Here is a 19,245-nt window from a genome sequence, read left to right as displayed (position 1 = left end):
ACATAAGGTCTAGAAATTTATTATATATTTAAGCATCTTCCTAAAGAGTAAATATCTTGACTGTTTAATAAACATAGACATAAATATATATCTATATAAATAAATAGATAACACATAGACATTAAAATTACAAAATAAATTAAAAAACAAGATGACATTTAAAAATACAGTTAAAATCTTAAAGTACTAATATCACAGGCCAAAAAATCACTAACAGAGTAAAAGGCAATTTCTTTCAACCATTTTGACAGAATAAATTTAAATCTGCTAAGGTTTACAGACCATGCTTCTTTTGGTAACTTATTAAATAATTTTATTTTCATAAACACATGGCTTTTTTTTGATTTTTCTAGTTTTATAGAAATACAATCAAGTAAGTAATTTTGTCTAGTATTATAGGTGTGAACTTCATTTCTAAAATTATAATTATTTAAGTTTTGCTTAACACTAACTAAGCTAAAATATATGTACATACATGGAAGAGTCATTATCTGGAATTCTTTAAAATATGGAACACATGATTCTCTACCTGAGATATTTGCCATTATCCTAATAGCTTTTTTTTGCCATTTGAACACTTTTAGTGATTGTGAGCTGTTGCCCCAAAGTGTTATTCCATATAATAAATGGGAATTAAAGAAGGCATAGTAAGCAGCAACTAACATTGGGAAACTAACACAATTTTTTAGTTTTCTTAATAAATAAGTAACTCTAGATAGTTTTATACACAATTGATTTATTTGACATTCCCAGCTAAGCCTACTATCTAGATATAATCCTAATAGTTTAACGGGTTTAGTACCTTCATTTATAAGTTTATTCAATGAGAAAACAATATTTTCAGTTTTACTACTGTTTACAAGTAGCCCGTTGACTTTGAACCATTCCTGAGCTGCTATCATTGAATTATTTTCTTCTAACAATAACCCATTCAAATCTTTACTTTGATTCAGAAGAGTGGTGTCATCGGCATATAGTACTGCTTTACATGGCACATTGAATGAAAAATCATTCACAGCAACTATAAATAGAAAAGGACCCAGAACAGATCCTTGCGGTACCCCAACTTGAATTGTTTTAAAATCAGATAGTTCCAAGCCTGTTACAACCATTTGTTTTCTATTACTTAAGTAAGAGGAAATTAACTGTAGTTCAGAATCTCTAACTCCATAGCTATTGAATTTACTTACAATCAGTTCATGAGAGATGGAGTCAAATGCTTTTGTGAGATCTATTAAAGTTGCAGACGACAAAAATTTATTTTCAAAATTCTCTAAAACGTTTTCTACTATTGCTTCTATGGCTTTGGTTGTGTTTAAGTTTGGAAGAAACCCAAATTGATCTTTACATAATAAATTATTATTGTAAAAATATAAACTTAGTTGGTCCTTTACACAACTTTCAAAAACCTTACTAAATATAGGTACCAAAGAGATTGGCCGATAACTGGAAGGATGTGATTTCTCACCCTTTTTATAAATTGGAATGACTTTGGTCACTTTTAATGCTTCAGGAAAGACACCATATTCCAACATCATATTGAACAAAAAAGTTAATGGGTCTACAAGTACATCGATTATTTCTTTTAAAAGTTTGTTAGAGAACCCATAATAATCTTCACTTTGGGACGAACTTAACTTTGAGACACACTTTAACACCTTAGTGTTATCAATGCTTTGCCACTTAAAACAACTGACCCCACCGTTACAACTTAAAATATAATCATCAACAAACTCAATTGCTAAAACATTATTTGTTGGTGTAAGTGAAACAGAGCTTATAAAATAGTCATTAAAATCATTAGTATTAACAGGTACTTCTTGACTAACTTTAGAACGGTTGGTCTCAAGCTTTATAATATTCCAAGCAGCTTTACATTTATTCTTAGAATTCTTTATATATTCGTCATTCGCAGATATTTTGCCTTCTAAAATTTTAGCCTTATATAATTTTTTTGCTTCATTATAAACGTTTTTATGCAGTTGTTCACTTTCTCCCCCTACCGATAACTTATATCTATCATATAAGGTAACAATAAAATCTCTAAATTTTTTTAACTCTGGTGTGAACCATGTGATTTTTGGCCTTTTAAATTTACTTTTTTTTATTTTTTTAGTTTTACAGCATTCTTCAAGAGAAGTTGTCAAAATAAATAAGAAGTAGTCAAAAGCTTGGTTAACATTGGTGCACTTCGTAAGTTGTGACCAGTTAAATTGTGACAGTTGTTCCTTAAACTTTAAGACTGAATTAGCAGAAAGCATTCTTTTTAACAAAAATGAAACTTTTTCACTATTGTTGTCAACTATGATCAAGTCAAAAAACACTGCAGATACACCAGCATGGTCAGACAAATTAGGATCTAACACTTGACATTGTACTATGTTTGACTCATTAAGGTTTGTTATTATATTATCCAAGCAGGCTTCTTGTCTAGTGTTTTGCTCATTTAAACAGTATAAATTCAAAGAGCGAAGTATGTTCAGAAAACAATTACATTCATTAGATTTATTGTTAATATTTATATTAAAGTCACCAGTTAAAATAAGTTTTAAATTTGCAAATTTTTCATTTACAAATTCTACGATAAACTCTAAACTATGGAAAAATTGGTTGGTATCAGAATTTGGAGTACGGTAAACAGTTACAACAATGACATTAATCTTTGACAAGATTATAGCAGCTGCCTCAAAGGAGTAATCAACACAAAACTTTGAGCCTCACCGAAACAGGCACACCTCGCTATGTGTTCCAGCCTTCCCAGGCAACTGCTCAGCTCACACTGAGGCAATATGAAAGCAGCTGTGTATGCCGAGCTCGCTCGTCCACCGCCCGGTGCGCCATTTTCGCATGACGAGCATGCTCGTCACCCGCAGTGAATGTGTTATGTGTTTTACTTTATGATGAGAAGGCTAAATTTAAGTTGCCAACAATTAAAACTTACTTAAGCTACATTTTTCTAAATTAATCTATAATTTCACTAGCAGAAAATGAAAGAACATAATTGTTTTTATGAATACCATATTTTAAAACTAACAACAAGCTAAAGCAAAGGGAAAATATTAATTTGGGTAATTTGCATAGGTAAATTGTTTTAAATGTATATTCATCCATCTTTATATGAATCTTTTAAAAATTGTTTACATAATGTTTTGTATACTAAAAAAAATTTTCTATTTCAACAGAACATAACCAACACGATTATAATCTTAGATATTTTGGTCTTGCTATGGGGAGTTGTGATAATCCTGATACTGTTACAGGACACTCGGTGGTGGGGACAAGGTCAAGCGGCCAACAGGTCAGCTGGAGTTGCTGTGGGGACAGACGCACATGGAGGAACAGCTGCTGGACCTCAACCTGGAGATAGACCCCAACTTTTACTTCCAGAACAACACATTCGGTGCCGAGGAGCTGTACAAAGCTGTGATGGAGTTGGCAGGTGTTGATGAAGAGACAACTGTTTTGGATCTTTGTTGTGGCAGTGGCGGCATGGGCATGATGTTTGCCAAGGTAACACCTAGCTACTATTATATTTTAATATCTTTACGAAATTTTATTATCATAGCCATTTATGTTCTTCATTAATTTTAAGTTTCAATCTGTTGTAGAATGAGCTTAATTGAGTTTTGATTGTTAACATCTTCATTGTATGTAATATTTATGCTAGGTACCCATACGTATTCATCATAACACAATATTATGCTAATACAAACCAAAAATAATAGGAAACAAACGAACACTACTACAGTGTAAAGATAGTCAACCTGTTAATTTGTTTTAACCACTCAATCGCTATCATCGGACGGTCCTCAATATACTGTACCTGCTACTTACGTTTCACTGAGCATTCTTTCCAAACATTTTATTTGAAATACCAGTCTGCCAAACAGGCTCACTCTGCGCTCTATTTTCTAAATCTGATAATTACTTGCTTTTTATCCAAATATATATATATACAGTACGTTTATAAAGTGTACTTGATAAAGTTGTAATTACAACGAAATATTGTACAGTAAACACAATTGTAGTTTTCTTTTAAAACTGCTCTAAGAATGTATATATATATATATATATATATATATATATATATATATATATATATATATATATATATATATATTTATATATATATATATACTCTCTATTGTGTCTCATAATTACATAAAATATACATATTAACTTTTTTATCACTACATTGAAAAATCACAGTAACCTATATTCTATATTTTTTTATTTTGTGAGGCCTTGCATTTATCAATGTAGTGATTAATATAAACACCATCAACATCAATCAAAGTTTACTTCTAATCCCCTTATGTTTTGTCAATTGTAGTAGTGATTTCTCTATAACACAAATCTTTTCATTTCAAGTTGAAATAAATATTTACCAAAATTGCTACAAGTAAGGCTTAAGTTGTAAAGTTTCATAGTCATATTTCAATGGCAGTTTTCCTGTGGGTGAGTTAACTTCTCCTTCATAAAACAAGCACATTCGAGCTGTGAATAATATTAATTCTGGCTGATGTGAGTTTTGTGTTGTTAGCGCTGTAAGGAAGTCATTGGTGTGGAGGTAATGGACGTGAACGTGGACGATGCCAAACGACTGGCTGCAAAGAATGGACTCACCAATTGCGAGTTTCTGCAAGGCTCTGTAGATGACCTAATGCCTGAACTGGAAGAGAAGCTGAAAGGAAAGAAGGTGGTGCCTATCCTGGATCCACCCAGAGTTGGCATAAGTAAGTAAAATTATAATTAAATTCTCATTGTAGAGAAAAACTCTGGTCATAAATGAAAAAAATATAGATTAGTAAGAATTAAGTGAAAACGTAATTTTAATTTTCAATAGATGGTCTTTATGTTATTGGTAAGTTCATCTAGTTAGTGTTGTTTAGATTACTAATTGTAAATATATAAATATTAACTAACAATCCATCAACAACAATGGAAATAGTGAACTTGCAAACTGATTTTCACCATTGCAGTAGATTCAACCATTGAACACAATATTTCCAAGAATAAATATAAAGTAAGCGTTCTTCCCATGGGATTTTTTTCACAATGTAGTGTTGTACAGAGCATCATAACCGGTTGTTATGTGTAAATTCTGTAGAAAGTGACTTTCTTATAGGAATTGGCCAATAAAACAAAATTTAAAGATTAAATTGGCAAAAAACATCTGAACCTCAATGATACTCAATGATACTCAATGATACTCATTTATTACCGGTAAAGATTACATACATTGTCACATTGAAAAACACAATATTGTACATTTCAGTTTTAAAAGCAATGTAATCCTCCAGTTCGTCCAGATCTTTAAAAGAAGTGATATATTAAATAATATTGTATACCAAGTGCACAAACTGTAATCAATAAGCTTGTAATTTCAGCTGTTATTTACAACAAACAGTTGATCATTAAACAGCATTAACCCTTTGAGTGCCAGAGCATCGATATTTGCGATCCTGCATTATATGCAAGAAATGCCAGAATCACTATTTGCAGACAGTAACGATAATATTTTATATAGTATTTATCTAAATTGGCTCAATGACTATGCATACGCTTCCAAAGGCTTCAACGTAACTTTCGATGAAGGTTTTGTTACATTCTGGTTAGATTCTGAATTTTACAGCGGTTATAAAGAAAGGGCGTCAGTCGAGTTTAGAATCGACAGCTACATGGACGAGCCGTCACTTGTTTTGTCTGCGCTGGTGTTTATTTCACAAATGATTGTAAATATTGAAAGTTTTTAAGTTTAAATGGGTTGTGTTAGTATCTTCATATTATTTCGTTTGTGTATGTTGTTCTAGTCTGTGTGTAAGTAGAACAATGACTTGACCTTGAGCTACGGTGATCGTAAACAGCCAGTACTTTACTAAGTATATTTGTATAGTTTTTATGTTTTTTGTGTTTGTTCAGTGATATTTATAACCAATGGGTAATAAAAACATTGTTTACAATGAAGACCTAGTATTGCAGGCATTAGATTTAAGCATTAGCAGTGTAAAAAAATACACAGAGTGTTAGGTTAGGTTAGAAAATTTCTAGTGTTGCAGCGTTCATATTTTCATATTTATTTTTCAAACTTTATAAGTATCAAAAAAGTTTCTATATGTCTTTTTGTAAAGAATTAAATGGAGTACAATATAAAATAACTGAAAGGGAAAAAATAAAATATTTCAATAACACTAAGTTGTGTCAAAATAAAAAACAAAATGTTTTTGCTCATAAAGTTTTTGTTAATGTTTTTTTTATTCGTATAAAAACGTTAAATAAGTAATCAATGCATTATATTTATCTACAAAAAAACAAAAACCCAATAAATAATTTTATTATGAATTTTTAACCAGACCCTTGCAAAATCAGGCATTTTTGCTCTGCATTTTATGCATACCATATAGCAAAATGCTGCGGCACTCAAAGGGTTAATAACTTGATTTGTGTATTTTAAATTTGGAATGACACTCATTAAAACCTTCACTATTCCGTTGCTTATTATCGTAGTGAAATAAAGTTTGTTTATGTGAAAGTAATTCATATTTCACTATTCTTTTAGATTTGTAAAAAAACTCCATTTTTAGTGTTATTAAGTTTGAAAATTGTGCATGGCCACCATTTTGCAATCTGTTATGATAATTTTCAAGAACTTTGTTTAACCTGTCTTTTTTAGACGAAACATTTTGCAAAGTTTGACCTGAACACCATTATTCAGTTTAACTCATTCACAATGACGACTTTTTTTATTTTCCATCGAATTTTTCAGTAATGGAAAAATATCGTAATCGGTTATTTTATGTAAAACGTCTTAAGTATAACGAGAAATGTGAAGGCTTTACAATTTTTCACACAAAAAATTATTTCTAAAATTTTTCTCCCCCAAGGGGTGCTTAAAAAATTAATTTACCTTAAATAATAAGTAATCGTGCGCCCAATGGGGTATCCGATAGTCTGAGGTTTTAGCGCGGGATCAAATTTAACAATCCCCCTAGGCAGGAAAACCATAAAAACACAATAAGGCAATGCATAGCAATGTGTACCCCCATTGCACACACGATTTGGTGTGTACCTGAACCGGTACACAATAGCAATTGTGAAAGATCACGTGTACCCAGTGGGGTACATGTCGTCATGAACATGTTTCTCAGATCATTTTTCCCCTAAATAACACTAACAGGCTGATAAAACATTAAACTAAGCAAGATAGGACTATACTTTGTATTACATTGTTCTACTTACCTGACAAATGAAATGGTGGAGTTTGATAGAGTAATTTGTTTACTCTCTGTACCAAAAAACTATTTCACTTCACTTCTTTATTGATCTACATAAACACAGTATGAAAATAATGTGCAATCAATTAGAAGTTCTTCTTTGTTTTTTATGATTTTCACTGCTTTCAGAAATCATAATAGTGAAGTCTTCTCGTAATAGTGTGGAAATACTATCTATTTCTTGGTGTTGTAACTCAAAAACAGTGTACAGTTAATGTAACAATTTTAAATTATCCTAAACAAAGTTTGATATACCACCACTCTTTTAACATTATACATCTTAGTAGAAACGTCACAAAACAGAAAATTTTGAATAGTTCCATTTCTACTTTATAGCCTGTGTTAAAATATGAAGTTATGGAGGAGGGTTTTGACTCTTATTTTATTTATTTTTATATAATCCTTATTTTTTTATAAATTGGAATGTTTTTTTTAATTGGTCTTATGTTCTGCAAATTACAACATGGGATAACCAATTGTTAAAAAAAGTAAGTTACAATTTTATTTTATTTTAGATAGTGTTTTATCAAAGGAAATTTACATTTCTTGTTTTGAATTTTTTTTAACTATTCAATGTTTAAGTTATGAATCTATCTATGATAAGCCGTACAATAGTGATTATGGATTTGGATTAAGGTCATAAATCAGTCGAGAATGCGTCAAGAATTCATTTGTTTAAATATCAGAGTTTTGAAGGGCTATTTTGAAACTGGTGTGCAATTGTTAGATTGATCCGTTACAGATTTCATGTCAGTTTTTACAATTCTCACTGAATATACATCAGTAATGTGCAGAATATATGGGGTGTAAAGAAACCATGGGTTGTGTATTTTGCTAGAAAGCTGTATAATTATTGAATGTATGTTATAATATCTATTTTATTTGAGTATTTATTTTCTAAATAAGATACATTCTTGTGTGTTTCTATATTTTATGGGAAAGTATATTGAACTGAATTACCTTCTTTAATTTTATTTACGGGTAATGTAAGAAACTTGGATTTTATACTTTCATTTCTAGAAATAATTAACATTAATAATATAATTTGTAAATTTTAATAGCGTATCCATTCTTTATAAATTCGTAATAGAGATCGTCATTTTTCCAAACCGTGTAATAAACATTTTTGTATGCAACAAAAAACATGATGCATTTGTTTGTCCTTTGTATTCATAGTTGTATTAGTTCATATTGAGGTGTAATTTGTCTGTTTAGGTGCAAAATTGATTCTTTCATTGAGAAAAATGAAAGAGGCTCAGCGCATAGTTTACGTTTGCTCCAATCACAAGCTGCCCTCAAAAAATATCATGGACATGTCTTTGATAGAAGGAGAGAATAAAGAGTTTGTAGGAACAAACCCATTCTTCCCCACAAGAGTGATCCCTGTAGATATATCACCACATTCACTGAGGTGTGAACTAGTCATTCTACTGGAGCGTCTGGACTTGCAAAAAATTCCAGCACGGACCAGATTTACCAAATCCCGATACATTAAGGACATGTTCCCGATGAAGAACGATACAGGATCCCATGCGAGACGAGGGCAGAGGGGAAAGTTCAGGTCTGTACCAGCAAGGGATTCTCTCTATCCTTTCCCCTTGAGAGGCAATCTCTACAGAGACAACAACCGAAGAGGCTACTCGTCAGGTCCCCCAGGACCAGCACCCTATGGACGGAGAAGACCGACTACTGGTTACGACTTTGCTCCTCCGCCACCCGCACCCTTCAACCCTCGCCGTGAGTTTGACAATGGTCTCAATCGATACTCGGAGTTCCGAAGGGATGTGGAAGATGCAATAGATTCTTCTTACCCCTCCAGGGGACAAGTATCTCAAAGGCTAGCCATGGCAAATGCTATGCTAGAGCAAGGTTTGCGTTTGGCCTCAGAAGCAATGGCTGAAGACTATGGCAGACCACAGATTCCCCCTCCTGTCCAATACCCTCCCAGAAGAGGACGAGGGTCGTTTACTGGCATGAGGAGCATGATGGGAGGAGGTAACTCGTGGGAAGAACAGGAAACACCCCGTGGAGAGAGTTGGAGAGATGATTGGGACGATGATAGTTACAATATGAATCGCCCAGGTGTAGGTAGTAGAGGGTTTGGTGGGGGGAGTGTCAGTCGTGGTTTTGGAGGTTCTTTGGGAAATCGTAGTTTTGGATCATCAGGAACTGGAGGATTTGGTGGTTCGCCTGGAAACCGGGGTGTAGGAGGATCACCAAGAAATCAAGGTTTTGGAGGAAACCGTGGTTTTGGAGGCTCAACTGGGAATCCAGGTTTTGGAAGTCGTGGTTTTGGAACGAGTAAAAGTGGACAAGGCATGAGAGGTGGTAAAAGTTCTGGTTCATGGAGACGCTAGGAAGTGGAATGTGTACCTTTTGAAGTGGACTGACTAAATGTATTGTCTTAATAAACTATCCTTTTTATTTCAACTTTCAAAAATGTAATATCTAAGGTATTAATTGTATTAATTTTAGTTGCTTCTTTCAGTTTCAACTCTAAGAAACTGCAATATCATTATATATATATATATAGGTGACAATTTTTTTTAGCTTTAGCTGCTTGTTGTTATTTAAAACACAATATCTATTTATGTTATTCTTGTAGTTTCTCATCGGAGTTACACAGTTATATTGGGCTAGTTGTCTTCTATGCACATTTCTATGTTGTATGTTGTATACCTTTGACAAGCAATATATGTATGTCAGCATTGTAGGAGTTTTATTATAGCACAAATCCTGTTACCAAGAAAGTTTCACAACAGTATGTTGTAGCCTAAGGTATTCTGTTTCAGTAGAACAGGACTTGAATTTTTGTAAACCATAATGATATGTCTGTTCATATTACAAAATACATACCAGTCAGTATTCAGTTTCTTTGTGGTGTATTGTGAATATTTGAAGACTGAGAGTATTTTAAACAACAATAATCCTAAAAAATTTAACTTTATTTTAGAATCTTTTGTTTTTGCTAAACACAAAATTGGCATTATAATAAGGATCTAATCTTAAATGATTAAATGTGAAAACATGATCAACATTTGATTATTTTATAATTAGAGGATACTATATGTATAGAAGTGTGATGAGAACATTGGGTCCTCTGCTTGGTTTGGATTCGATTTTGGTTTTGGAAAAATAGATCTTAACCTCTAAAACTTGATACCAGTAAATTACGTAGTATTTTTAGTGTAACAGGTGTGAGAAAGGCTTTGAGCCAAAAGGATATGACAATTTTGTTAAGAAACCAGCAAGATTCGCCTATATTAAGCATCGGAAAAGTTATCACATAGTCCATTTTCCATTACTAATGGTTTCCTCAGGACAGACACATTTAGTATTTCTCACTGCTGCCCAATTGCTGCCAAACATTGGTGTTTTCATTTCTAACTCTTAAGGTAATGTTGTATATTTGAAAATGTGTAGACTTTTGAGTTACCTGGGTGCAAAGGTAGTAGGTGGAGGTTTCTGTGTGATATTGAAGTGGGGGGGTTTTGCAGAATGCAATGATTCTACTGATTGCCAGTTTTGGTGGTAAAATAATTGTCAAAGTTCTGGTTGTAAAGAATTCCGCTCAAAGAAAACGTCTCAGAATATCACACCTTCCATTCGTGTCGCTGTTACTATTCGAAATTTACACTGAAGTTAGCAACGAATGTAGAACCAAAGTTGACCTATTCAATTGTAAGCCAAAAGTTTAGATTTGTTTACTTCACCACTTAATCTTTTAAGAAAAGTATATCCGGATGGGTTGAAAATGGTTTAATTTACAGGGGAGAGATTTAGCACCAAAGTTGATCCAATGAATCGTAAGCCACAGCTAGAAGTTTGGATTTTTTTACTTTACCCCTTCGTTTTCAAGTAGAGTATATCTGTGTGTGTTGAAAAAGGTTTCATTTACAGCAGAGAGATTTAGCATCAAAGTTTTGTTGATCATAAACGCTCAGCCAGAAGTAGGGATTTTTTATTTCATCACTTTAATCAGAAGTAGCTGTTTTTTTTTTTTTTTTTTTTTTTTTTTTTTTTTTTTTTTTTTTTTTTTTTTTTTACCAAAGTAAGCATACATGCATGTATGTAATATATTTTCTTAATTAGGGAATCAAGTAAACTCAACATTTGGTACCTGAAATATAATTCATGTGGTTTAGAAGCAATTCTTAATCGTCTCCATTGTTTCTACTATAAATTGAATTGGTGTACGTACCTCTAAGCTATTGGTGCAATTTGATATTAAAATTTTAAATAGCCTTAATACATTAATATGTACAAAATAATTGTATTATTTATGGACATAATTTAATTGTGATCTTCCTCTGTTGGTGCTTGGAATATTATTAGTAGAAGTCATTCAGCAGGGTAGCATTAGTAACTGCCTTACATCATTCATTTTGCTTTTACTTCTGCCCTGAGGAGCCATTATTAGTGGTGAAATAATTAACAAAAATACATCTTTGAACACTTGTATTTTTTATTTGTACAATGTACATTTCGAATTCAAAGAATCCATCTTCAGGTAGAATAAATTAAATGTTTAAGGTAAATAAATGAATTAAATAAATCATTTTACAAAATTGACATATGTAATTTTGTATTTAATTTTTACACGTGATCAATTTAGTCATAAAATAATACTTTTTTTAAGAAAACTTTTCATTTAACAATTTAACATTAAATTGGATGAATTGGCGAAATCTCAGTGTTTACTGTTTGTTACTTGCTTGCTACTTAACAACAGGAGTACCGATGGGCAAGCGGATCAAGTCGTTGGGCTTGGGTCTGAGTTAGAGACAGTACAGACTCAAATCCTGTCTGCAATAGGATACTTTTTATCAGTACCATCAACTTTGTACTTTATGGCCCATAAGGGCAGGTAGAATAAAGCAAGCAAAGAAGTCCTTGCTCCAATCGTTGTGTAAGGCTGGTTTCATATAAAAATTGCCCTAAGTAGAGTAAGTAACGAAGTGAAACAAGAATGGTCTGTGAGCATTGGAATGCTATTCTGGCAATTATGCAGTGGCCCATGTCCATAACACAAAAGGTTGTTGTTACACACACTTATCTCCACTTATTATTTGGTTATTTTGCTCCACTTGAAAACGTATGTTTTTTATTTATAAATCGTGAATAAAATGGATTATTTTGAACTTAAGTGATGGAATATCAAAATGAACGGTTAATTCTTTAGTCACCATTTTGCACAACTGACAGTTTCAGTGTTGTTGAGGTGGCTAATATAGATATTATATTACTTATTAAATGGAATCTTAAATCCAGGTTAAATATCCGAATCGCAGTATTTCAGAATCAGTAAAAGCACCATATTTATTTTTGGTTTTTATTCAGATTTAGACATTATAGTAGAATATGTATAAAAATTCAGTTATAAGGGTACAGTTGACTTTTATATTATTATATCTTATTTAAGTAGTGTGTATTAAAACTTAAGATTTGGTTATCAAATGTTGTGTACTTTAAATCTTAAACAGATTTCTCAAATAATGTTGAATAATTAATGGTAATTTTTATATTGGACAAATACATATTTTAAATATAAACCTACATCAAGGTGAAAATATATTCTATTCCAATAAACTTATTTAAAACGTTATTTCTACTGTTTAAGATAAGATCAATGTGCTTTCCCCAATATTGCATACCTTTTCCTTTTTTTAAGGGAGAAAGTTCAGAAATCCACTTTGAAGTTTTCTCTCAGGGCACGAAATCGAATCTGGATTAATGAATTCAGATTTTCATTTTCTTACTCCTTCTAAATGAACATTGTTCATCTGAAGGAGAACATATAATGTGGAACACAGTAAAGAGCGATCCGTTGTCAAGAAAGAAATGTTACAGCTTAAAGTACGTATATTAAAACGATTAAATATTGCTGGCTGGTAAACCGAATACTTCTGTTGTTTTGTTGATTGCTGTTCCTCAAGCCACTGACAAAGGCAAGACGGTGCAACTCAGAAGAAACGTGTTGTTACAAGTTTCCTCTGCTACTTTCTACTCTTACTCTAAGATTTTGGTGAAGAATCAAAATCTAGAGTTTGATGATCCGAGACCATCCTTCCTGAGGGGCTCATTGAGTCTGCCAGTGGATGATGAAGTGAGTTTACTTTACCTTGCAGACTCGTTCGTTAGACTTGCTAAGTATTGACAGTTCATCAAAGGTTTTCCTTCACGTGTGGAGGAAGCCATACCTTTGCTTGAAAGCTTGTAGATGGCCCTTGCATCTCTGAGGTGTCCTGGGCCTCTAAAATGATTAATATGTATATTTTTACTTGTCTGTATGTTGAGGTTGAACAAAAGAGCCTGATTCCACTTACATTCAGTAGTACTTAGGCCCTTGCATCTTTGAGGTGTTCTGGGCCTCTAAAATGATTAATATGTATATTTTTACTTGTCTTTATTTTGATGTGGAAAAAGAGCCTGTTTCCATATGCACTCAGTAGTTAAAGGACTTGACTTGTCAAAGTCCTAGTGGGGATTGGTTTTTATCGTTTTTGTAGTAGGAATTCTGTCATTTAGAAGTTTGTTTTGAAGAATAAATGGTCAGCTACAGGTGTTTATGATTAAAAAGTGTAAAAGAGAAAGGTTTTAATAGGATAGAAAGAACAGGTTTACTTTTACCAGATTAGAAGGATGTTTCGTGCCCATCAGCCATTTTGTCAGCCACAGAGAGATTCAATTGGAATTGCGAAAGAACTGGGAACATGAAGTGTATAGACCGTGCTGATATAGTACTGTCTTAAAATAGTGTATAAAATAATCTCAGAGAAAGTGCAAACTTTTTGTCCCTGCAACTCTGGACACTTCAAATTAAATCTTTCTGTGGTTGGTGGAAAAGAGGAATATGTTTCCAATATGGTAAGGGTAAGCTTGCTCTTCCTATCTTATAAACGCTCATGCTTGATTAACTAGTTTTTCTTAGGATTAAAAGAAACCCCTGATATCTTCAGGTTTTAACACTTTTTAAATTTAAAACTAACAGACACTTATTTTATTGTCATTTACTTAAACTCTCTTCCAGTATCAATTGAACATGACATTCTGTCAGATTTATTAACATCCTTCTATTGAATACATTTAAGGTGTTACTGCAATTGTGATAGGTATACAATAGTTTGGCTTTTCTAGTTATCTTTCTATAAATGTATTGTAGGTAACTGTAAATGACCTGTATGTATGTATTTTTATCATTTACCATCTAGATATCTCAAATGATGATATTTTTTCAGGTAACAAAGCAATCGCCAGCATCAGAAAGTCAAAAGAAATCAGTCGTCTAATATACATAAGTTCCAATCACAAACCACCAGTAAAAAACCTGCTAGATTTTGCGAATGTAGATGCAAACTCACCTTTTGAGGGTTTGGACCCATTTGTTGTAAAACGAGTTCTTCCTCTGGACACTTCACCCCACACGTTACGTTGCGAACTGGTGTTCATGTGCGAACGCCTGGCCACAAGTGACATACCCAAGCCTAACCGACTCACACTTACCAGTTCCAAGAAGATATCAGTAAAGAAGATCTCATCTCAACTGAAAAAGCACTATTACGACTCAAATGCTAATCAAGGGGGTCGATCAAATTATTTCCCAACCGAAGAAATGGTTAGAAGATATTCAAACACAAGGAAACCTCAGCAAGAGATAGATTACCAGAAACGGGACTCGTTATACCCACCCCCTCTTCGGGGCGCTTTGTACCAAGGCCACGAAGAAGATCGACCGTACTATCCGCCTGCCAAGGATGTGTATCCGGAGAGGTATTCTACTCGGCACGAGTCAAACTACAGTTCCAGAGCCGTCCCGGTGTCCGACAACAGAGATTTGGCGAGATATAACAGTTTCCGTAGAGATATGGAGGATGCCCTCAATGAAACGAGTTATTACACTCCGGGGAAACAGCTGACTTCCAGAAAGCTTGCGTACGCTAACGCTCTTCTCGAAGAAGGTATTAGGATAGCTTCAGAGGTACTGGATGATGGTTACACGCGAAGGCCTTCATCAAGTGGTTATTACAGCAGGCAAAGAAATCCGAGAACCGGTAATAAGTATAGGTATTAAGAGTAATATTTAAATTGTCTGTGTTTGCACAGTATTTACAGTACTGACCACGTAACTATGGAGGTACTTGAGTGTTTCAGGGAATTAAGATAGTTGCAATATAACAGTTTGGCTGCTACTGGGAACACTTTTATACAAAACTTTAAATTTCTTTCTGCCCTATCTTTGCAAATTTTCACTATAAATTAAATTCTAGATGTTCCTGTTTTCTTTAAGGAAACATTCCAATTTTCAAATAAAAATATGAAGTGAAAAGTTATCAGGATGAATATACTAATATTATTAGTAAAATTCAGATTATAATTTCTTCCATTTGTAACTGAATGGAATGTATAATCATCAAAGACAAATGAACTTTGTTTAAATTGGAAAAAACCATTACACATTGGTTTTGTAACACTATACTTGTAAAACTGAGAGAATGTTAGTGTCGTTTATGCAGCAGATATTACATGCTTATCCTTTACTTGCCAACAATTCCAATGAGTCCGCGTTTATTATTTATTAAGTAGTATAATTTTAAAAAATTTTAAAGTTTCTATTTTATATCTTATTGTCAAAGAAAAATATTAAAAACCTAATGAAAATTTAATTTTTGAGATTTAGTTGGCAGCATTTTGAAACTATAATTTCCTATTTAAACAGGAGGTTTATTTATTCCAAAATAGCAATAATATAAAAACTGCCACAGATTGCTATATGGTTACTACTGGATAGAAAATTCAATAAAATCATCTGTTATGGTTGCATTATATATTAAACAGTTAACAATTAATAAGCTGTAAACGATTGACAGTCCGTTTTCTGTAGCCTTGTGCCATGTTGTAATAAAATACAAAATTCTTGTAGTGCTTACTTAATCAAAACGATAATATGAAGTAGACAGTATGTTAAAAAAAACTTTGTATTAAACTGTAGAACTTTAAATGTATTTATGCCATAACAGTAATAATTATCTCTAAAACATAAAGACACGCCTTACCTGCTTGTGTATTTTATATAAATCCACTTTTGGTATTTCGTAAAATGTGCGTCAGTAAAGGTATAACACACAAGTATATTAATACCTCCAAACTGCTTGATTATTTCATAATTTAATTATATGTATTAAACAATAGTTCTTTCAATTCATGTTTTGCAGGTATTAGTAATATAATTACCCTAATCATATATAATTATTGTATAGCTAGGAGCGTTATTCCCAAAGAACTAAAATTATAGGTTGATCTTACTAGTTGAATTTCAGGGAGTAGTAATCAATTTCGGCTCAAAAGCAACGTCACGCTGCAACTTGATGTTTGTATTTTTTCTGCCTAATTTTATAATTCTTGAAGAAGAAAATAACTTGTCATTGATGAATTTCTCGAGGAACTCTATAGGGTTGTTTGTAAACGCAAATTAAAATTTGCCATGTGTGGCTACTTCCTTCACAGCTTTAACCATCTGATCCTGAAGGGGAGCTAATTTATATACTTCTGAAACCAATACTTCTTACCAATCACCAGTACTACTTCAAATATCTTATTCATTGTCAGTGTGTTCACCACTATTTAATATTTCCTTCTCTATCTAATGATTTTATCACATGTTGATTGGACTCGACAAGTTTTATATGTAAAGTATTCTAACTTTCCACAATGTCAGTCTTGTTTTTTTTTTTTTGTTTTTTTCCTTTAGATTGTTCTCAATTGTAGCTATTGACGATGGATATGTACGAGTATAGTGTATATATGCTCGTATATTGGATAAACTGTTGAAAACGGATCTATAATCTGTAAGATGATCTTAATTGACGGATCTATAGTTTTTTATATACTGAAAACTGTGAGTAATGTTTAAATAAGTTTAACTAAAGAAAACTTCAAGAATAGTAAACGAACAGAAAGTTGCAAGCTGAATGATGCCTTACCTGTTGAGGAGTACTGACTCCTTTAACCGCCTACCTGTCTGAGGTACTAGAGTAAGCAAAATTATCATTAATAGACTCCAGGGAGTAAAGAGAACTGTTTAGTTGTATATTTATTCAAAATGTATTAAAACATAACAGATCAACATTTATTACCTTATAATACTATCTTGGCTTTAAAACTGTACATTCTGTTTTATTTAGAATTTTGACAAAGTATGGTAATTTTATAAACACAACATGCTACTTCACATTTACACCCACAGTTCACAGTTAAAATACGTTTATTTATTAACAGTTTTTTTTTTTATATACATGATCCTATGTGCCTCGCACGGCACGTGCGGGATTCTGAAAATCAAGCATTATTAATACACTTTTTCCATATAGCTACCATACAGTGCAATACTCCCAGGAAAAGTCTACTCTACAGTTAAATTACTTTTTATAACTAATAATGATAACAATAAGAATTTATAATAACAATTTAAAACTAGTAAATGCAACATTTTAAAACAAAACTATATCCCAACAAAACACCTTTTCTGACTAAAAGTTATTCAAGTGAAGTGGTACTTAGTGCACTCATAAGCAGTTTCTTTTACTCTCATGTAGTATTTAAGCACACAAAGCAGCGTTTGAATTTATTTTTTTATGATCGTAAAGCCTGGTACCACAAATTACTTCTGGTTAAGGTGGTTTTCTTTTAGTACGTCAAATGTGGTTTGGTAAACCTAGGTTCGTGGGATGAGATGCTGACCAATCCGTTACCAAAAGGGATGACTGATAGATACCTTGTAATGTGGTCTTTAAACGAGTTGGATCAGAATCTCTTATCTGTGATTACTCCGTCCCCCTCCCTCGTGTATTAGGATAGATTGTTTTTTAAGGCGTTGTTTTTAATAATTGCTCCTGAATACAAAACAGTTACAAAAATACACACGCTTCTGTCAAGAAAATTTAATTTTTTGTGTAACGTATTATTTTTTAATCTTTGGAATTTGATCTGTGTCACCAGTAAAAGAATATTTTCTTTTCAATTACCATAATTAATTAGTGCGATTTTTAATATAAATTTATTGAAACTGCTTCAAACTATAACAATGTCCAAAATATTAGCATTAGAGATCTTTTTGTAGGAATCTACCTCTAAAAAGAATTAAACGGTGATAGCTGAACTAGAGGTTTGTTGCTAATAGTAAGAACATTGGAAACTAAATTTAATAGGAAGTGCAATTTAACTGGACCTATTCTTAAGACTGAATGATTTATAGTTTTCTAGTTAGAATAATTTTTCAGATTTATTATTTAATATTTATGAGATATTTATCTATATGTTTAGTATCTTGTTTTAGTTATTATTGCTTTAAAATACATATTCTTTATTTATACTATTGTTATTAAAGCAGTTACCTTATGATTTTATTTTCAGTAAATTTGAACTATTCTTTGAGTATTATGTATTGTCATGTCATAAGATATTATTTGTGAATATAATATAATTTTGTTATTTTGTAATTGTGTCTTTTTTATACCTCAAATGTTTTGAACTAAATGAAACAGACGTCTTTAAATAACATGTTTAGAATATAATATACCACTTATAATAATGACATGGATAAGGTCGTTATTTGAGAAAGTATTGATTTGTGATGTGTTAAAAGTTATTCCAATAATATTGTCGTTTTCTATACTCGCAGTTATCACTATGACCATTCATTGTATTATCATGTACTTTGTTCAAAATGTTATAAATTACATTGTATATTTTATATGAAGCTTAACTGAAAGCTTAAGAACAATTTAGGCGTATTCCGGAAAAGGGTGCGTAGGTTTCCAATATTTTTGCACACTCAAAAGTTTCTTTCTAAAAATTATTTGTATTGTATCATAATTCAGCTTTTATTATTTACTATTTTTATTTTAAGATGACAAATTTGTTATGTGCTCTTTTTTTTAAAATATATTTTATTTACATTAACTAACGTTCAGGG

The 19,245-nt window shown here is 32.1% G+C and overlaps 1 protein-coding gene across 2 annotated transcripts in view; it reads left to right on the top strand.

Moving 5' to 3' along the window:
* The window catches only part of LOC124367758 (tRNA (uracil(54)-C(5))-methyltransferase homolog), a 37,640-nt gene extending 18,871 nt beyond the window's left edge, over positions 1 to 18,769 (top strand). Inside the window, exons 8-10 of one of the 2 annotated variants that reach the window (XM_046824849.1) lie at positions 3,261 to 3,510; positions 4,544 to 4,736; positions 14,513 to 18,769. In XM_046824849.1, coding sequence (XP_046680805.1) covers positions 3,261 to 3,510; positions 4,544 to 4,736; positions 14,513 to 15,345 — 1,276 coding nt within the window. In that variant the 3' untranslated portion in view covers positions 15,346 to 18,769. Of the gene's footprint in view, positions 1 to 3,260; positions 3,511 to 4,543; positions 4,737 to 8,489; positions 9,984 to 14,512 lie in introns of those variants that run through there. The other variant, XM_046824848.1, reaches the window with a different exon arrangement.
* The last annotated feature ends 476 nt before the right edge of the window (positions 18,770 to 19,245 follow it).

This window comes from Homalodisca vitripennis, chromosome 8 (genome assembly GCF_021130785.1).
Source record: "Homalodisca vitripennis isolate AUS2020 chromosome 8, UT_GWSS_2.1, whole genome shotgun sequence".
NCBI classification, from domain to species: domain Eukaryota; kingdom Metazoa; phylum Arthropoda; class Insecta; order Hemiptera; family Cicadellidae; genus Homalodisca; species Homalodisca vitripennis.
This window is presented reverse-complemented; position numbering and strand designations above follow the sequence as displayed.